Below are 22393 nucleotides of genomic sequence, written 5' to 3'. Positions count from 1 at the left end.
GTGACCTCATCACAGGTCCTGTGCACACATTGGAGAAACCAGCCTAGCGACGGGCTGCTGTCAGTGCGGTGGGTCTCTATGGGAGGGCGAGGATGGGGTGCATGGGGGGGCGTGGCGGCTCAGTGCAGTATGGGACGAGGGTGGGGGGTCAAAAATGAGACTGTCCCACGAGAATTGGGACGATTGGGAGATATGCCTGCCTGGCCCCTGCCTCGGTCGCAGTGGCGTCTCCTACGACCGTATGCCCCTGCTCTTCAGATTGTTGAAAATGCCAAGCTCGTTTTCTCATGTTAGACTGTGCGACCATCAAGCGTGTTGCCTCCTTAGGAGTAAAATTGTTGAACTTACACCTGTGTTCACCAGCATCTTTCCACCATCCCTAAGCCAGCCTGCTACTACTACGGGCTACTACATCCTATATTATATATAAAAGAGGTCACCATCACCCACAACCCCTCACACTCCTATTTGTCAGATGTGTATGATACTTGGAGAATTCGGTAAGAAAATAGATGTCAAGAAAGAATGTGCCTAATGTTGCTTATAAATATTGCCTCATATGAATTAATAGTCTAATTTTGTTTAATCAATGTCCATAATCGACAGTGATGTATAAGTTTGTACCTCTAGATTTCTTCTTTCAACATGGCTACTGTTTGGTGGTTGATATGCTATGAGCATGTCATTAAGGTCTTTCCATGTGAAGGATGTAATAGGCTTGGTGTGATCATTAAGGTGGGTAATGAATCCGTCACGAGGAGGTTCCGTAATGTTGAAGACTAGTAGAGGCTTGCTTGTTTCACTGTCCTCTGCATCAAGTGCCGCAGTGGTAAAGGGAGTGAGGATGAATTGATCCACTTCTAAAATAAACATTGACATGAATGCCGCTTTGGGGATTTGATTGGGTACAGCATCTCGAATGTGAACAGGAACCCAAGCATGTTCAGACTGAAAAACAGATTCATTTTGGTTATCTAAAAATGGTAGAATGTAAAATATTAATATCTATAAGCCTATAAGCATACATCATTTAAAGAGTTTTCATGGCTTTTACGGCACATCAAAAGTGGCTCAGGTCTGTAAATTGGGCAATGGCCATGAATGACACTGCAAACTCTCTTCTATTCATTTGTATCTCTCCTACTAAAGCATAAAACTATATAAATTTGGTATCATCATTATTGTAATGAACTGCAAAATAAAGTTAATGTTATTTATACCTCAAGTCATAAAAACTAATAAAAATATCAGACAAAATTGCAGATTTTTTCTTTTTCTGCATCCTCCAGGATTAATAAAATTGACTCAATACTCAATAATAAATTCCCTAAAATTTTGACAATACAAAATACAACTAATCCCACAAGAAACAAACCCTTGTGACAATGCAAACTGAAAAAAGCTATTGCTTGCAGACGAAAGTGATGAAAAAAGCAAAGTTGCTGCATCCTTAAAGGAATTGTTTAATCTTCATCAGGATAATACTGTCCCGAGGCTTCCTTCTTACCAGGGGACAATATGCTCCTGCTTTATTGACAGTTCATGCTGGCAGTATTGACATACTGCTGGCCTGAACTGTGTGCTCTCCGATGCTGTAAGCAAAGGCAACTTTGCCTTGGTATCATCAGAAAAGAGCTGGAAAGCAGTGCGCAAGGTTGGACACTGCTGCTAGATTGCAGTTGTACGTTCACAAGCTGCATGCACACCAATTTATATTCCAGTTCATTTCCTTAGTTTTTCTGTTTCACTCTGCTTGCAGTCATTGCAGTCTCCCCATGGCGGCGTGTCTACTAGCCGGGTTCAGTCCTTCTCAGCTCTTATCCACTTGCATGTCACTTGACAAATGGTAAGGTTTTAGTAACAGAGGTTAGGACCATTCCGATTAGGGTCACCATGACGTGGTGGTATGGCCTTTGCAATTTTTTAATCAAAATTATGTTAACTAAATATCTGATGTTATTTTCATTCAGGTAATAGAAATGTTACACTAGTCCTACCTGTATGCCTCATATTAATGGTCTTGTTGCTGATAAATGTTATATTCTGTCTTTATACTAATGATTTCTTGGAGGCTCAGGGGAGTGCGGTGCCTGGAAGAAATCCCTGCCACCTGTCTTCATTGCAATACTTACCCCCTCCCATCAGCGTCAGTTATGGCCCCAGATCCTGCGCCTGCACCCTGCACTCCCTCAGAAATACATACTTCATCCTCCCTTCCGTGGGCACTGCTTTCAGGGATCTTCTGCGAAGGCGATGGCGAGTCACTGTGACCTCTGATGGGCACGCCAAAAATATGCTCACCCACTTCCTGCGTGCCCAGTCATCGCTAGGAACCATGGGCACCTTATAGGCGCACACCAGAGGTCACAGTGAATCGCCAGCACCTATGCAGAGTGCAGGGTGCAGGACTCCGGGGCCATAACTGACGCTGATGGCAGGGTATAGTATTATAATGAAGACAGGAGGCAGTGATTTTTTTACAGCACAACACGCCCCGAAGCCTGAAAAAATCATTACCATAAAGACAGAATATAACATTTCTCAACAACAAGACCGCTAATATGAGGCATACAGGTAGGACTAGTGTAACATTTCTATTACCTGTATGCCCATATTAATAGTTCATATACATCCCGGGCGGGGTAACATATTCCCTTTAACTTTCATTTTGTTTCACGAGGGGTCTCTCACTTATGATTGTACGTTTTCAATAATAATAATAATAATTCATTATTGTACCTATGTATGGATAGTGTGAACCTGGCAAACATTTTTCACGCCCTGCCTTTGTTATCAGGCTTGGTTCACACAGTGCATATTTGTGGCCACTACAGTTCTGAGGAATTGAAACTTAGGCATTTTAATTCCAGCTGAACTTGCTGTGCCGACATCATGGTGGCTCACTGGATAGTGACAATCTCTGTACAGTGCTGCATCATATGTTGGCACTATACAAGGAATTGGTAATAAATAAATCATCGTACAGGTAACCTAATTAGAAACAAAAGCACGAGATAGACAATTCCCTTATGTTTTGATTTGCAAGAATTCTGAAAGAATCGATGTTTTACAGAAGGAAACCTCTAGTTCTCCATCACAAACACTAGATAGAAAGTCGCGAGATGCTCCTAGACCTGACCCAGCGATGACTTATCAGAAGTTTTCAATCAGGACTTTTCTTCCAAAATTAAGTAGATTTATGTTATGCAGTTCAAATGATTGAGGATATTCCCCATTACTTTCTGAATACACATATTTACTTTGTGCTCTAGCAAATATTTAACAAAGCGCCATCTGGATAAATAACGTCAGTGACAGATGTACAGCTGTGTGCGGAAAAGTAAGAAAACAAACAAACAAAAGAAGCCTGGCCATTATGAATCCACGGCAATGGCGCATCTATTCTTCAATATCCCATAATTCAGTCACCAGTAGCTGGCGTACCATACCGCTACATATCTTCCTCCATGTTCAATGTCTCAGAAGTTGGTGCTTTACAATATACTGAGCTGTAATATACAATACGGTAAGCGAAATGTAACATACTGTAGTGTCTGATGTTACAGGTTCTTTTCTTTGAGTTAATGGAGTTGTCCGGCTAAAGCAAATTGTCACAAATCCATGGGATAGGTAACGCCTTCCTGATCCACACCAATCGGCAAATTTCAGAATTTTTATTCTCAACAGGCAACTTTTATTGCCATTACAAAAAGGACCAGCAAGTCTGCGTTTCACTCAATGTCTATGGTGCCAAGACCAATGCCCCGCAGCCCCATAGGAAATTAATAGAGCACAGGCCGAGCATTTTCTATTCTGCCCATTAGTGCAGGTCCCGAAGGCCAAACCTGCATTGATCAACAAGTTATCATGCATCACAACGATAGGTGATAACTTGTTTTCATTGGCAACCCCGTTAAGCTCTGCCTGATCCACAAGAGGACCATAAAAAAGCTCAGCTGCACGAAAGCTCATAATGTTTGGTACTTATATGGCATGGGGGCAATAACTACTTAAAAGGATATGCATTGTTTTTAAGTACTTGGAATGGACCTTCAAAATCTCCTCCTCTGGTCTAGAATAACGACAGTTTGAAATACCTCTGGAAATAATACTGTGAATATTTGACATTTCTGCCACTGAAAATATAATAATTTTCTTTCACAATTAATCATTAAATTGGATAATATAACAACTGCGTGTGTGCTAGAAATTAGCGTTCAACCCATTTGACACGTGTCTCACAAGGCCATCAAAAAGGCTAAATGCATTTGTTAACAAAAGTGATTTAACCATGAATGTTGGGCCCAAAGTCAGAGCTAGGCTTTCCTTACCCTGAGGCAAATATTCAGTCTTCTACCCTCCAACCTGTATCTACCCTCCAAGACCTAGGCACAGTTAGCGCTGGCCCATCCCTAGGCAGACAACTCTTTCTGGGCATGTCTTACCATCTCCACCAAAGCAAAGCATCTAGTTGGGCCATGACAAATTAATTACATTATAAACACACTAATCAGATGTCAAGTATAAATGAAACATTAATTGTTAAGAATGGTACCTTGTACAAAGCTTTACTCCGTGTGTCTGTGAGATCCAGTCTGATACTGATGTAGTCAATATTAGGAGATGGGGGGTCTAAATGCTGATACCTCACTCCCATGACAAGAAATTCCTCACAGCTGGTTTTTAAGGTGGTCTGCAACTTTTTCAGCCCTGAAATGCAACCTCCACTTTTACATAGAGGACTTAACTTATGGTCTGGAAAAGCAAAAAAAATTGATACATTTTATTTTCAATGTGAATTAATTACTCATCACTAGGGTTAGATGTATTGCATCATTAAAGTCTAATTCCTTTAATCCAGCTGTAACTGGGCATTATAATTTATGTATTTTCAAGTATTCTGGATCCTCAGAGTGATAAATAAAGTTTATAAAATATGTTTTTTTGGATAATGACACTGATTATTTTGGCTTACAGTGCTTTCAGGCTCAAGAAATTCTACATTATTTTATGTTTTCTATCAAGGCTACATGTACATAGAGTTGAATTTTTGCTACAAATGTGGAACAAATTAATCACAGCATCTGTATGTACTGTATATCTTGATTTGGCTCATTAAGTGGGTAAAATCTGCAATGCAAATATGCAGAAAATATAAATATACTGGGGACTTAAAGGGAATATGTCAGTAATATTATGAATGTGACACACTCACACATAGGTAACAGGAATAAGGAAGACTTATTACAGAGAGAAGCCACACCCACACCCAAATGATCCCTGTACAGACTAGATAATCAGTAGGCGCACAACTAAAATCACCACCTCGGACCTGACTTCCTAAAAGGCAGTTGAAGGGTTTCTCATACCTCCTCAGGAACCTGAGGGGAGGTCGCTACACACTGCTAAGAAGGGGAGAGGAAAATGAGCAGCTGGACTCTTAGACCTAGGGTGAGAAAACTTAAAACATAAAGGGGAGAGATGAAAAACTAAGGAGAACCAAAAATTAATGACGCAAGAATAACTTTCCAGAACTCTAACTGGACAAAGGTAAAGATGCTGGGAGGGTAGGCAAACAAACACTCATCTACTGCCATGACATTTTAATTCATTGACTGGAGTGTTTTCTATCCACACAATAAAGATGAGTTTTTGGATTTTCGTCTAGCTGGATTTTTCTTTCTTTGCAATCATTCATGTCTAAGACACAGACCCTTTCTTTGCTCCAGATCTTCAAATACTGTATGTGGGTGAGCTGGACGCTATCTTTCCCACAATATATAAAGCCCAACCCAGAATTGTAATAGGGCACACCAAAATGGGAAGATGGAAAACACCAGGAGAGGAGTAAACCAAGAAGATAGAATAAAGACAATAGGAACAATCAACACTTGGACAGGGAAGAAAAGGGCAATAGTCCAGCAGACAGAAGAATTGACCATGAAGCAACTGGTCTGTCATGGCTCGGTTTGGTTTGAAGATTTAATCCGGTGACCTGTTGCTGCATGGTTGGTTCCTCTGTCTGCTGAGCTATTGCCCTTTCTTCCTTGTCCAAATGTTGATGCCTATTGTCTTTGTTTTCCTTTCATGGTTTGCTCCTCTCCAGGTGTTTCTCATTTTCCCATTTTGTTTTTTCCTGTCATATTCTAGGTGGGGTTTTATTTGTTCACCCTTCACCGCACTTCCTTGCTGGCTATAACTTTTGGTGGATATTTGTTCAGGAGTCCCAATCCTTCAGCTAAGGGGTTTACTTTGCTTAGTAAACTCCAGTTGTGTTCTTACAGTGAGTCTGTTTGCTTTCCCTCCCAACACCATTTCTCTTAATGTCTGTTAGATTTCTGGGAGGTTATACTTGTTCCTTTTGTTTTTGGTTCTCCTTAGCTTTCTATCTTTAACCTATACGAATATGTTTTAGTTTTTTACCCGTATTTTACTTTACACTTTCATTTCTCCTTGTTTGTAGTGTGGTTCCTCAGGAGGTACGAGAAATCCTTAATAGCCTTTTAAGGCGTTAGGTGAGAAGTGGTGTTTTTAGTTGTGCATCTAGAGCCTTTCTAGTCTGTACAGTGACCAGTTGGGTGTAGGTGAGGTGTTCCATGTGTGTGTGTGTACACATTCATAGCAAGGCCACCAGACTGAATCCCCAGACCGAGCCATGACAAGTAAGATGAATCTCCCCAACCATCAACTGCATACAGTGGGGCAAAAAAGTATTTAGTCAGTCAGCAATAGTGCAAGTTCCACCACTTAAAAAGATGAGAGGCGTCTGTAATTTACATTAGGTAGACCTCAACTATGGGAGACAAACTGAGAAAAAAAATCCAGAAAATCACATTGTCTGTTTTTTTTCATTTTATTTGCATATTTATTTGCATACATTGGTCCCAGCTCTCTGCAGTTCATTCACTAGGTCCCCCCGCGTGGTTCTGGGATTTTTGCTCACCGTTCTTGTGATCATTCTGACCCCACGGGGTGGGATTTTGCGTGGAGCACCAGATCGAGGGAGATTATCAGTGGTCTTGTATGTCTTCCATTTTCTAATTATTGCTCACACAGTTGATTTCTTCACTCCAAGCTGGTTGGCTATTGCAGATTCAGTCTTCCCAGCCTGGTGCAGGGCTACAATTTTGTTTCTGGTGTCCTTTGACAGCTCTTTGGTCTTCACCATAGTGGAGTTTGGAGTCAGACTGTTTGAGGGTGTGCACAGGTGTCTTTTTATACTGATAACAAGTTTAAACAGGTGCCATTACTACAGGTAATGAGTGGAGGAAAGAGGAGACTCTTAAAGAAGAAGTTACAGGTCTGTGAGAGCCAGAAATCTTGATTGCTTGTTTCTGACCAAATACTTATTTTCCACCATAATATGCAAATAAAATGAAAAAAAAACAGACAATGTGATTTTCTGGATTTTTTTTTCTCAGTTTGTCTCCCATAGTTGAGGTCTACCTATGATGTAAATTACAGACGCCTCTCATCTTTTTAAGTGGTGGAACTTGCACTATTGCTGACTGACTAAATACTTTTTTGCCCCACTGTATATGGGAATACAGGTCTTTGAAATGTAAATCAACTGACACTTTTATATCTTCTATTTGTTGCTGCATTCATGCATAATTTTAATTAACCTACAGATGAGGTTTTAAGTGCTCTGGATATGGGTTTACAGCATACTGCAAAGTTGGATGATCTTTATTAGTTTCAAGTTACCAAACTGCTTTAGTTAGTTAGGAAGCATGAACATAACCATGTTTTCAATTTACCTTTTGGCTTTTTTTTCAGCTTTCATTCTCCTGCAATGACGACTTTTATCTTACATAAAGCTTGTTTCCATGTAGTGCCTGCCCATCTAGTGCCTGCCCAGACCTTGCCCAGTGTACGCAGTAGTTACACTCCAGAAGACAGGTTAACTTCTAATTTCCCAGACACCTCTCTTCAACCCATTGAGTTCTATACAGCGGTTATCTGCTCACTTCCATCCTACCTCTCTTAGCTCTTCACAAACTGTTGTTATAAATCTTGCAAACTCCCAGCCTCCAGCATCGGCTTCTACCAATGAAGGTCTTCTAGTCACAGCTCTCGCTGAGCACTGTACTTGTTCAAATCCTTTATTATCTTTCTTTGCACCACAAAAAAGGCATTAAAAAAGTTTAAGGAGACAATGACCTGCTCAAGAGACAACTTGGGAATACCACTTTAATGGTACTTGTTACTGGCCAACAAAGTAATTGGATCACAAAAGTCTTATAGCGACTTGTTACCAGAAGCAACATGTTGCTTCCTCACGATTCTTTAACTATTCGTCACAAAAGTGACTAGAGTCGAGAAGGCGCAGTTGGCTAGCTGCTGGGATTATCATGGATGTCATACCATTTATTTGAAGATGAGATGTCTGTACATGAACTATTTTAGTATTTGATATTTACTGTATTGTAAAATGTTATGAGTAGAAACATCCTCTATACATCTCTGAATGTAGCTATATGAAAAATACAAGTCATCTCTATTATGTGCTAATAATTATAAGCAAAACTTACTGGATCCAGTGAAGTAGCTGTGGGGATGGTCCCCACGTGGCTGCTCTTTGACAGGATCTCCAGTGACAAGTTGACCATTGGCTGGCAATTGAGATACCAAAAAAGCCACACGGACAGTACACTCCAGATTCAACCGATTTTCAAAGTCAAAGTTCAGTGTGTTCTTGTCAATTGCATTTGATAGCCCATAGAATTCTGTGACTTCTAATTTCTTAGGGCCCAGCTTTATAATATTGCAGTCTGGTTCCACTAACTTGATCCTCAATATGAAGTTCTCTGTGAATGTGTGATTTTCTGTAAACCTGTGGACATAGCAATGACACATGTATCAGCCTTTGATGTATACAGGTTGGGCCAGTACATGGACCCAGGGGGACCATAGGACCAGAGTTTCCAATTATATTCATAGGTTCTGACATTATGGCACTGGGTTTTTCACCTTTTAGAGGTTTACTGGCAACAGCATATTTCACAACGCAATGTTTGGGGGTGTGCGCTGATAGTCCCACAAAATCATTTTTCTGGTGGTCCCAAGATAAGTAAATATGAAATGACATTTTTATTAAATATACATTCTGAAAATAATTTTTCCATTAATTTTATTTTTAAAGGAAGTCTGTCAGCAGAAATTTACTGTTCAAACCCAGTACAAGTGCTTGATGCATCGTGGCGTGGCCAATCATTTAAATACACCTTCCCACCTGCATGCTTTCCTTCTATCCCTGACCTTTTCTGGCTCTATGAAGCCAGACCTGTCAATCAAAGAAGAGGAGGTGTGGAGATGGAGAGAAAACAAGCAGGTGGGAAGATGTATTAAAATGTTTGGCTCACCAAAAAGTACTGTAACTAGTACATATAATCAGTCTTGATTGCTAAATATACTCGAGTATAAGCCGATTTTTCCAGCACATTTTTTTGTGCTAAGGCCAGGTTCATATTGCGTTAACCCAGCCCGTTCAACGCATAGCGTTGATGGGCTGCGTTAACTGTATAGCATAATGCGATCGCGTTATGCTATACCCGCTAGCACAGATGATTCATCTGTGCTAGCGGTGACGGAGCCTCAGACGCTGCAGCCCGCATCCGAGTCTCCGTCACTGAATGACGGCACATCGCGAGCGCATGCTGCTTTACGGCATGCGTCACGATACGCCCGATAATGGGGGTCAATGGCAGTGTTAACGGACTGAGTTACACCACGTTATGCCGTGGTGTAATACAGTCTGTCTAAAGGACTGCCCGAACGCAATGTGACCCAAGCCTAAAAAAGCAACCCTCTGCTCATACTCGAGTGAGGGTCCCAGAAGATGGAGGGGGAGCTGCAGTGGCAGAGCAGCGGGTTACAGGATGCAGGAGCCGGCTGCTGTGGCTAAAGCCTGTGCCAGCTGCTAAAGGCAAATGAATATTCACCAAACTGGAAGTAAAATTCATATACCAAAAATGGTGTGAACAAACCAAAAGTACAAAGAAAGATATTTAAAAGAATATTTTTTATTGAAAAACAATTAAAAAATGATACCAAAAAATAATATGTAAAAATGTCAGGACATCAGAGTCAGCCACAAGATGGCGCCAAAAGTAATATTCCAAAAGGGGTTATATACAACAGGGTAAGATTAACATACAACCCATCACTCATAGAATGTGACAGAATCAAAAGTAAAAGATCATGATTCAAAATAAAATAACAATGAAGTGAAGTAAGTAAGTCATAAAACATAGAATGGGTGAGTAAAAGGTGAAATAAAGTATTTACCCCCGGAAGAAGGCTTATTTAGCCATAACGTACATAGGGACACCTGGCGCCGCAGTACTCTACTGGTAAATACTGTATTTGACCTTTTTCTCACCCATTCTGTGTTTTTGTGACTTACCCTGTTGTATATAACCCCTTTTGGGATATTACTGTTGGTGCCATCTTGTGGCTGACTCTGATATACTGACATTTTTACTTATTATTTTTTGGTATTTTTTAATTGTTTTTCAATGAAAAATATTCTTTTAAATATCTTTCTTTGCACTTTTGGTTTGTTCACAACCTTTTTTAGGAAAAGAATTTTAGTTTGTGGTGTTTAAACCAACCTCTGTCCTACATTTTCCACTGTGGTGTTTTGTTTTTATTTTTCACATGATGCATCATTTTGCTTAACTATGCTGGCAGTAAATATTCATTTCTCTTTAATAGCGCGCACAGTAGTCGTAGCAGCTGGCATCCTGCAGCAGCCATCACTTGTGCCCACTACTTGAATATTCCACTTCTCTCCATGCAGAACAGGATATGAATGAGGTGGCCATGCAGACTAGGATATGGAGGATATGGATGAGGGGGACATGCAGACCAGGACGGGTATAAGGAGGCCATGCATACCAGGATGGGGTTGAGTGGACCATGTAGACCAGGATGGGGATAAGGAGGCCATGCAGACCAGGATGGGGATGAGGAGGCCATGTATACTAGGATGGGGATGAGTGGGCCATGCATACAAGGATGGGGATGAGGAAGCCATGCATACTAGGATGGGGTTGAGTGACAATCTATACCCTGTTTATACTTGAGTCTATACATTTTCCCAGTTTTTTTTGTAGTAAAATTAGGTGTCTCGGCTTATACTCGGATCGGCTTACACTCGAGTATATACAGTATATGTATTTACATGTATGGCCCCACCATGATGCATCAAGTGGCAGTACTTAGTTTGAACAGTCATTTTGTGCTGACAGACTCCCTTTAAGAGCTTTAAAAATACAATCTGACCTGTAAAGCCGAAGCATAACTTCATCTTCATCTAATATGGGACAGCCGTAGTGGATGTACTTAACTTCGTTATTCAAAAAATGACAGTCAAATACCTGTAAATACAGAGTGCATACACAATGATTAATTCCCCCAAAACACTAAACATAATGTATTATACAGTGCCAATAGAAATTATGTTTATATAAAGATGGCAATATATCTAGATGTGATATCTATTTATATAATTGCCTTGTAATGTTTTCATTTCATGTTCTGTCCAGATGTCACTGTATTCCAAAATTCCAAGCGGAGGAAGTTCACCGACCGCCATATTGGGATACCCTAGTGATGGGTGTCTCAATATGGAAAATGCTGCTGATACCAACCTATTGCGCGGTACCACCAGCAGAACACCATTGCACCACACACACACACACTCTATACGCCATATGCACCACACACACACTCACACACTCTATACGCCGTATGCACCACACACACACTCACACACTCACACAGTCACGCAGCCTCTTGCGCAGTACCACCAGCAGAACACTGTCGCACTGCACCTGCGCGAATTCTGCGCAGGCGAAGTGAATCATTTGGCTGATCCCGGTGGCAGATGCGCGACGTGTCTACAGGCAGAGGAAGCTGGTCACATTAAAGGGGTTTTACCACAAACGAAAGTTCTTTTTAAAAATTGTCTGTGTCTGACCGTGTACGGAGCATACCACATCTCCTGGGCAGGGGAGGAAGCAAAAGACAATACTGACATTACAGCAGGGGATCACAGAGGATTAATTTTGTGAGGTAAAATATTTCGCTGACTATTTTTAAACAATATTTTACCAAATGTGTTGATAGCCTATTGCTGAGAGGCACTTGGTACTTAAGCCTCCTCCATCTGTTGGGAGATGTCTGAGCAACATTCTATTTCAGTATGTTTGTGCAACTGCTGAGTTGCCTGGTCCTTTCCTGCTCCTGCCACCTTGGGGGGATGAATTGCCAGGCCTGAACTCTGTATCTGTACTTGTATCTAATCTTTCCTGTTTCTGTCACCCTGGGTGCTGAATTCCCTGGCCTGAACCCTGTATCTGTACATGTATATGATCTATCCTGGTTCTGTCACTCTGGGGGCTGAATACCCAGACCTGAACAATAAACCTGTACCTGTGTCTGTCCGTGTCTGAATTATGACTAATCCCTGAACCCGTTTGTATCTAAGTCGGGATATTTTCCTAAATTCCAAGTGTCTGAATTCTGTACCTATCTCAAAAACGTACAGTGTCTGAACCAGTACCTATCTCTAAAACCTGCATTGTCTGAACCTGTGCCTATCTCTAAAACCTGCAGGGTCTGAACCAGTACCTATCTCTAATCTGTTGTCTCTGTGCAACATAAGTGGTTTGCTTGTACTTTTGTTACTTCATTGTAAGTACCTTATGTAAGTCTGGTCCTGGCTGACCTGTGTGTATCTGCCCTTGTATTGGTCTGGTATTAACTTGATCCTCTCTGTCCTGTCTGTACTTGTCCTTACCTGACCCAGTCTGCTCTGTGTGAACCTGCTCCTGTCTGTCCTGTGGGAACCTGCAATTCCCTGCCTTTCTGCATTTGCATTTCCCTGTCTATCTACATCTGCGGTTCCCTGTCTGTCCACACTTGTGGTCATGTAACTCCTTGCCAGAGACTAAGTTCTTCCTGAAGCCATTCCTGCCTGTCCTGTCTGAACTGGGTCCAAATCATTCCTGTATTCCAGTCATAGCTGCCAGTGACCCAGTTCTTCCTGAAGTTGTTCATGGAGGTCCAGTCTGAGCTGGATCCTATACCTGCCTGTCTGTATAGCAGTTATGTCTGCCAGCAACATCATATCTCGTTGAAGGTCAGCTGCCATGTGACCGAGGTCATTCCTGGTGTAGCACCTGGTCACACCTCCCCGGGCTCTCCTCGGATCACGGCACCATCAGTTGCTGTGCATCCAGGGTCAGTCACTTAGTCATGCCCCTCCAGGACCTCCTCGGTCCACAGCACAGTGCGACTACGATCCACCCTTGCACCAAACAGTCTGAGCATGAGCTTAAAAGTTTGCTCAGGCCCTGGTCCTCACTGAACCCCATGGTTCCTTCACTCTCAGAGTTATATTGTTTTGCCAGTATGAGTGGCAGGAAAACATTTTTTTTACCCGATCAGAAGCCCTGACTTTTGCTGCACCAGTCTCCTGCACCAGTTCCTGCGGCCATGCCTATTCACTCTGTGACTTGCACTCCCAGAGTGGAACACATCCCGCTGGATCCGCCAAGGTACTATGGGGATCCAAAACAGTGCCGTGGGTTCCTGAAGCAGTGCATGCAGCACTACAAATTCTTAGCGCAACATTTTTACTCTGATCAGGTTATAGTATGATTCCTCATGTCCTTCTTAGCAGGAAATGCCCTACTATTGCTCAACCCTTTATGGGAGAGAAGGAATCCTGTCACCTTGGACCTATAGGCTTTTCTGGTGGCCTTCGAAGGGGTCTTCAATGAGCCAAGTCACAAATCTCCTGCTACATCTTCCCTTCCCAGCCTCCAGGAGTGGACCGAAGTAGTGATGTGTGGAAGGAAACCGTCACGCCTAATTCCATCCTTCCAAAGACCGCTTGTTCTCCAACCTCCTGGGACAGCCGTCTGCTCTGAACCCATGCAAGTTCAATGGGTTAGGCTGTTTGAGCAACATTCTGAACTCTGACCTAACAAGGGATTAAGCGATTGCAGCTGTTGTATAGAACATTGCATCTGTATTTGTCCTGAGGAGCCTAAAGTATTTCAAAGCCTTGGGTCTGTAGGAGAGGCTACCCTTGGTGAGTGTATTTCCTCTCCACCTTTGACCTTGACTGTAGCCTTGGACAGTCAGGTCGTTACTGGAATGCTACTGCAGTCATCGAGTCAAGGAGTGCTGAAATCTCCGAAGAAAGGGAAGTGGTGACGTTTTCGCTACACATCTTCAATGATGGTACCAATGATCAGTTCCCAGGAACCTCTCCGCATGTAGGATATTTTATTTTGGACACCGGGAGAAAGATGGACCATGTGAGGGTGCCTTCAGTTCCCAAGTTGCCGGTTGACGAAGACGTCAAGGCAGAAGCTTTCAAGCCTCTGCTATCCACAGACCAGGAAGAAGATTGCTGTATCTTCCATGGTGGTAGCTGATCTCGCCAGACAGAGAAAGACTCGGCAATCCAAGGTTCCTGGTATTGCACCCTCTTTGTTCTATCTCATAGATGTTTTGATGGATTGGACTGTATGTGGTCCTGAGGAGAGTTGTGCTTCACTTCTTCTGCAGACAATCCTTGTGGGCTTGAAAAAGAGGGGGCATGCATTTCCTGATTCTTAAAGAGACAGTCCACACATTTCTAATGTGTCTGCAGCCTATTGCTGAGAGGCACTTGGTACTTAAGGCACCTCCATATTTACCAACAGCCTTGATTTTTCCAGTACATGCCTGTAAAATGGAATTGTTTTCTCTGTCGCCTGCCTACCTACTCACTTATGTCATGAATAGCAGCGGCTTCAGCTGTGACCTAGTAGAACAATTTAGGGTGTGTTCAGAATGATGACATTAAAGTAGGGAACACTTTGTTGTACATGCAGTCATGGTGTTGGCACCCATGATATGTTTCAGAAAATAAAGTATTTCTCCCAGTTTGCAAATAGCCTCTTCAGAGAGAAAGAGGACTTAGACTCTATAGCACGACCGGTTGGAAGCAGCGATCCTACATGTCACAATCAAACATTTAATGAGTCTTGCAATATGACTTAATTAGGATGAAAGCTAAATCAGAATCTCAATTTGCAGACACGGTGTTTCAGGCTATTGGCCCTCGTCAGTGCAAAGTATGAGAACTAATATGACTAGATGAGAGGCTCTGCACTGAAGTATAAAGCGTAACGTTTCTCCTTGTGGCTAGTTTATTTCCCCCAGAAAATTATTGCAATTACACATGTTTTGTTGTCCAAACAATAGAAGAAAGGGTGGCACTCACCAGAATAAAAATTCACCTTTAAAACATTTTCAGCAGGGAGTGGAGTAGTGGAGTATGAGGATGACGGTCACGTTGCTCACACTCCAAAAAATATGAATCCACATTCTCCCGCCCTGCTTGTAGACCATGTGTAATGGCTAATGCTTCTGATTCCATTCTGGCAGTCACGCATAGCTGCCAATCAGTCCAGCATGTAGTGAGAGCGTGTCAGGAAAAATATACGGCATGCTCAATCAAAAACAGTCTAGTAAAGTCGCCCTACACTTTGCCTGACAAGCACTTGCACTCGTCCTGAGACTCCACTACTCCATTCCCTGCTGAAGATGTTTTAAAGGCGACCAATAAAGGTTGAATTTTTATTCTGGTGATTGCCACCCTTCCTTCTCTTGTTTGGACGTTCAGTGCTGTTGTATTCAGGGTGGGCACCCGAAGATAAGGGTATGTTTGCCTGCAGCATATATGGATACCATTAGTGCGCTTGTCACGGGAGGCTTAACGGTGGTGCTCATCACTTTGCACTCTGTTGGACATGTTTTGTTGCACCTATGTTTATTTCCTTTGTGTGTTTTAGAACAACACAAAAAAATCAGAGAAAAAAAGACAAATTGGACATAATTTCACACAAAACACCAAAAATGAAAAATGGGCTAGAAAAATTTGTTAGCACCTTTCCAAAATTGTGGGTAAGCAACTTTGTTTCAAGCATGTGATGCTCGTTCAAACTTACCTGTGGCAAGCAATAGGTGTGGGCAATATGAAAATCACACCTAAAACCAGATGCAAATGGGAAAAGTTGACTCAATAATATTTGCATTGTGTGTCTGCGTGTGCCACAGAAAGCATGGAGAACAGAAAGAGTAGAAGAGAACTGTTTGAGGACTAAAATTGTTAAACAACATCAAGGTTACAAGTTCATCTCTAGAGATCTTGATGTTTCTTTGTCCACGATGCTCAACATAATCAAGAAGTTTACAACCCATGGTACTGTAGCTAATCTCCCTGGACCTGGAGGGCAGAGAAAAATTGATGAAAGGTTGCAACGCAGGATGGTGGATGAGCAGACCCAATCAAGTTCCAAATAAATTTGAGCTGTCCTGTAGGTTCAGGGTGCATCAGTGTCAGCACAAACTATCCGTTGACATTTAAATGAAATGAAATGCTATGGCAGTAGACCCATGAGGACCCAACTGACACAGAGACTTAAAAATGCAAGACTGCTAACAAATTTTTCTGGCCCATATTTGGTGTTTTGTGTGAAATTATGTCCAACTTGTCTTTTTTTTCTCTGATTTTTTGTGTTGCTCTAAAATGCACAAAGGAAATAAACATGTGTATAACAAAACATGTAATTGCAATAATTTTCTGGGAGAAATAATTAATTTTATTGAACAATTTCAAGAGTGCCAACACTTTCGGCCATGACTATACAGTATATCTGACCTGAATTAAATTTTTCAATTTTTGAGCACATGATTTACTCTTTGTGCTGCCTGAGTGATGTGATATGCAAGGTTTCAAACAACGCATACACAAGGCACAAGGAAAGAACTGCTGCAAATTTTTCTGATTCCTCTGTGTCTCCATAAGTTTAATGTCGACAACAGTTAGTTACTTTGCTTACTTGCCCCACAATTGTGCTTTTCATACCTTCTTCATACATGATTGTGCTGTGATGCTCCTCCACATTACCCTGCTCTGTACCATGTCAATGTATGTCAGGGTGTTTATAGTCATCAAAACTATCAGATTGCAAGTATCGTAGCATGCTTACTAAGACATTCAGTATCAAGGTCAGGAATTAGGTTTAATCATTACCAAAATCTTACTAATATCTTATAGAGATCTCATTGCAAAAGTATAGAGAGATATTTTTTTTTTTTCAGACACAAAACATCAGAAGTTTTACCCCAGTAGGGGGAAGCAGTGTATCTTCTAGTCAGGGCTCATTATCAACTGAATAGTTAAGAAACTTTTGGGTCCAGTTACAATTCTTCTAACATATTTATGTGTTCCATTCAACATTCATTACAAAAAAAGGAAATATTTTTCTTGCTGAATACAAAATACCTCACAAACATCACTAAGCTATTCTAATATACAGTGCTTCCTTTGCAAACAGTAGTAACATTATTAGAAGACATCTGAAACTGCCGTGTTGCCTAATTCTTTATAAAGAATTATACATGATGATTCACTCGCTACTTTTTCGTGGAAAAATTTGGTTTAACTTCTAAAAGAGACGGTTGGCACTGAAATTTGGACTGTACATACTTTGGTTCAAGAGAAGTGAGAGTTGCCCCGCCAGTCGCCTCCACTACGAGATAGACTTGCTGCACTCCTTTCTACGCTTCGGTAGTATATGTGTGGTGCTTGCATTTCTTCTCTTGCCAAACTTCCGTTTCATTTTTTAGCAATGTACAGATACAGTTTGGAGGAGCAGGTTTTCATTGTGAAAACTTATTGGAAAGCTGAGTCCGTAATAAGGTGTCAAAGTGAGTTTATAAAGGAGTCTGGAGGTCGAAATTTGCATCCCAGTGTATTATGTCATTTGTGAATAAGCTGGAATGTACAGGAACATTACAGGATGACATGATGGAGCACTTCTGAAACCGTCTGAGGAAACAATTCAAGATATAAAACAACGACTTCTGGCATCTCCGTGTAAATCGTTACACAGGCCAAGAAACAGGCATTCCACATGTCAATGAGCAGCTAAGAAAACTCGTGTTCATCCGTACACACTGTCGTTCAGTAATTGAAAAGACCCAATCGAGACAACAGAATACGTTATTGATCAATTTTTTTTTTAAGCCATTTGAAGGGTTAGATGTACACTAATGAGCCACGGACATTACAGGCACTATGAGAGAACATACAGTGAGAAATTCATGCTTTGACCCCAGATATCATGCAAAAATACCTTCGACAATATGGAACGGCGCATGCAAGCGTACTTGGAAGCAAATGGTTTATATTTTCAACACTTGCTTTAAAACATCAGTTTCTCATGAAACAAGGTATGTATAGTCCAAATTTCAGTACTCTTTTAAAAGTTGCAACACATTTTCCGCATAAATTAGAGAGTGAATCACCCTGTAATATGTATGATGCTAGCAATAGGATCCACGGAATTAAAGGGTGCGAAACACAAATGTGCACACTTGACCTTTTTCCTCCTTTCAGATGCAACTTTTGTCAGCCAAGATTTTGTAATGGCAGGCACGGTACTGCAGAAAGAACATGCCTCTGTCTGTGGAGCCCACTATGGATAAAATAGAGTTAAATGCGGTCAGTGCCCAATTCCCCCCTTCCACTAATCCCCAGTTGATGCACTAAGGTGGATGCCCAACTGACCAATGGGATTAAACCAAACCCACAGGAGTTAAATTCAGGTGCCCGGGGTCAGTAACTTCCTCTTTCCCTTGGTTAACTCCTGGAATAGGGGTCCCTGAGATGGACTCAGCTGACAGTGGAATATGGGTCTCTGAGGTGAACTCAGCGGACAGGGAAATATGGGTCCCTGGGTAAGAGCTCAGAAGACAGGAAAATGAGATGATTATTATTATTATTAGTTATTTATATAGCACCATTAATTTCATGGTGCTGTACATGAGAATTATTAATGGGCTTGACATATTTCAATCCAGATTATGGGAGTAAAAGCGACAGTTGTGGGGTTATGACTGATGCTATCTGCGCAAGGATGACATGCAAATTCGTGCGTTCCATATCACAGAAGCAAATCTCCCCCCCCCCTTTGTTTCGTATATGACTACTAATTATTCCGCAGCCGCAGGTCAACACTCAATGGTCGTACAAGCGAAACTGCCTTTTTCGCGCGTCATGCAGATATCGACATGACTGCTCAGTGTGTGGGGGGGGGATACACAGCAGCAAGGAGTACTCGTCAGGCAAACATTGCGCCTACAAGGCATAACCCTGGTCACCGTAACCGTGATGGGCCCATGGCTAAACTTTTACCCCAAAAAAGAAGCGGCACGGCAATTATACTTCGGTTTTAAAGACGGTTTTTATTTATCCCTTTCAAATACAAATTGAGGCTAAAAAGATCACCCTTCAACAGAGGTAGTCCTTGCGGGGTCTGCTGACATTCGCCAGCCGCGTAATACCGGTCGGCAGAGCCTTCTCTCACCGATTATCACTGGCAACAAAAGGCATTTCCCAGCCTGGGCATAGAATTAGGCTCACTTGCTCGTTGAAAGCAGACTTACTAGTCTGGAAAACATTTCTACAGTCCTACAACGACCATACCTGCGTCATAGCAAAAAGGATGTCAAGCAAGGACCTAGGGATCGTGGTAGGAGGACGTAACAAAGAGGGTTTTGCAGCAATCTACAAAAGCCAGTGGTGCAAAGGCAGCTGGACAGAGCTATGGACAATTTTCGCAATAGTGTCATCGGTGAAGCTATGGGGGACATAGTTGAGAAACGCGAACATTTAATTTCAAATGTAAAATCCAACTACCACAAAGAGCTTAAACCATATGCCTTCTGCATCCCCGCCCTTACTCCCTCTCTTACGCCGGCTAGCACTACTATGCTTAAAAAACAACATCGGGTGCCGAGCCTGATTAGTGGCAAATATAGATGATAATCTTGTTATCTCACTGTTATCTTCCGATTAGCAGGCCTTCAGAGTCCTTCTCCCCAATGCGCAACTATCGGGTATCTAGTGTCCTCCATCCCTATGGGACACAGTGGTCAATCACTGATGCCATTAATATGCGCATTGGTTACACTGGCTACCTGGTGTCATGGTCCAGTCTGGAGTTTATTTTCTGCTGTCTTCACTCTGGACTGGTCATGCGGGGGTTAATCTCCTCAGCCTCATTCTGGAGCTAGCTGGGCTATTTCAGTCTCTCACAGCCTGCTGACCAGTGTTAGTGATAGCTCAAGCTTCCAGTTTAGAGTCTCTGACCCTTCTACCTTGGTGATCCTCCTGCCTTTGACATGTATCCACTTGTATGACCCGGACTGATCTCTCACCCGGTCTCTTGGTATTCGTCTCTGCTGCAACGTTCCCTCTCTGGCATTTGATTCCCCAGCTGATTACCCAGACCACGTATTTTGCCTCACGTTTTTGGACCACGTGCTCATGTTTTGGCTTTCTGACCCTCAGCTTGATATTTTGACTATGTGTATTGCTGCTGCTTCTGGTACGTCTTCTCCTGATAGTTTCTGACTCAGTTCGTCTGACCATTCTCTCTCGTTACCTGTGACACCTGTGCTGTTGCTCAGTATTGCTACTCTTAGTGTGTAACCTCTCTTCCCTCACCAGATCCCCCTGGTGGAGGTTTCACTACACCTGGCATGTCTATGGTAAGGCTTGGGAGGCGTGGTGCTCCCTAATTCAGGGTAGGCTCGTTGATAAGTTCGGCCGAGTGAGATGAAAAGTGTTAAAGAAATTTTTGATTCGGCTCAAAGAAAGAGGGGTGTCGGGTTCATCGGCACAATGGCATTTATCCGGAATAGCCTTTTTCTTTCAATTAATGGGGTGGGTGGATGTAACAAAGTTCTTTTTCCTCAATCAAGCCATTAAAGGCTGAAAAAAGCTTTAACCGAGTCAGGAATGTCACAACCCCATTTCATTAAGATTATTGCAGGACATTATTTCAATATCACATGTAAAGCGCCATGGAATAAATGGCGCTATAACAATAAATAATAATAATAATAATAATAATAATAATATCCCCATCAATATGCAAGTCGCAATACGAGGCGATCCTCATATCAGCAGCCTTCGCTATCACTTTTTTTGAAGTGCTGCGCATTAGCAAATTATTGCCATGGTCAAAGACCATGTCATAAGGCGGTTCAATCAACGAGGACTTAGTCATATGCAACGACGCTTTGCGCATTCTCTTGCAAAAATCCAAGTGCGATCACACCGGTAGGGGCATGGTGGTCCTGGTTAACTCATCAAATCCAAGTGCGATCACGCCGTTAGGGGCACAGGGGTCCTGGTTAACTCATCAGATGGCACAGTATGCCCACTAAAAATACTCAAACACTTCGCAGTATTAAGACACACAAGCAGATTTTTTCTCTCACAAACAGACGGGTCCCCTCTTGTCAAGTATCAAGTTCAGGCAATTGTCAAACAGTGTGTCAGGATCAACTCACTGCACTTGCTCACTGAGCCTGTGCGCGTGTCCTGAGTAAGACAGACTGCTCAAAGATACCTGTGAAGCGGGGCAGCAGAGGTGAAGATACGTGCTTCAGACAAACAGGACCTGAAGCACATGACTGCTGGGGGCGTGGCCTAAGCTCAAGAGAGCTAGGAGCTGAAGGAAAACTCCTAGAAGGGTAACTATGGGACAAATTTACCAAGGTTCATAGACAGGGACGTAAACCAGAGCAGAACGGGGTCAAAGCACATGATAGCACGACAGTACAAAAGGATTGGACAGAACGGATAGTCATGACATTGCAATAGATAGTAAACCAGAATGGGCAAATACACAGTACCAAGACAGTAGACAAACTCATAATGAAGAGACGGACCAGGTCAAAACCAAACAAGCAACAAGATATCAGGCACAAGGCACAGGCACGCAAAGGGGTAAACTAACTCAGCCGAGGGCAGGAGTATAACTGACGGGGATTGGAGCTTCCCAAGGTTATAAGAAGCTCTCCCCAAACCAAAGAGAGGCCACAATAATTAACCCCAGGTGGGCAGGTCAAAGCCTGCACTGGGCTCAAGACATTAACCCTTGGCGTGCAGGTCAAAAACCTGTACTGGGATCATGACACAGTGCTTATCAAAAACCGGCACTAATACAAAAGAATATTGGACACATTCTTTCTGAATCAGAGCAGCCACTGAAGCTGCTAGGGCAGGAGTATCAGAGACCGAAGTGCAGATAATGGGTCGTTGGAAATCCGCATGCTTCACAAGATATATAAGTCCTGATTTGCTGAAATTAACACATTTTGTTCCTTACAGGTGACTGTAAGCCCACAGTTTGGGTATTAGGTTACTCATAAATCTACTCGGCAGCAAAAAGGGCTGAGATTCGGCCAGGAGGAAAAACATCTAGGCTTCCCGAGATTATAGGTCAACTGGACAGGCATGAGAGGC

General features: G+C 42.3%; 1 protein-coding gene across 4 annotated transcripts in view; it reads right to left on the bottom strand.

The window, feature by feature from the left end:
- The window catches only part of FREM1 (FRAS1 related extracellular matrix 1), a 375258-nt gene that overhangs the window by 225423 nt on the left and 127442 nt on the right, over positions 1-22393 (bottom strand). For all 4 annotated transcript variants that reach the window (XR_012231567.1, XM_073572162.1, XM_073572160.1 and 1 more), the window contains exons 3-6: positions 11290-11384; positions 8535-8836; positions 4556-4755; positions 625-948 (exon numbers count right to left, since the gene is read on the bottom strand). Coding sequence is in view for 3 of the 4 variants with exons in the window: in XM_073572162.1 (XP_073428263.1) it covers positions 625-948; positions 4556-4755; positions 8535-8836; positions 11290-11384 (921 nt within the window). In the remaining variant the exon portion in view is untranslated. The remainder of the gene's footprint in view (positions 1-624; positions 949-4555; positions 4756-8534; positions 8837-11289; positions 11385-22393) is intronic.

This window comes from Dendrobates tinctorius, unplaced genomic scaffold (assembly GCF_039654945.1).
Source record: "Dendrobates tinctorius isolate UK_male_01 unplaced genomic scaffold, ASM3965494v1 ptg000031l, whole genome shotgun sequence".
Taxonomy (NCBI): Eukaryota; Metazoa; Chordata; class Amphibia; order Anura; family Dendrobatidae; genus Dendrobates; species Dendrobates tinctorius.
The sequence above is the reverse complement of the archived record's forward strand: the minus strand, read 5'-3'. Positions and strand labels throughout refer to the sequence as shown.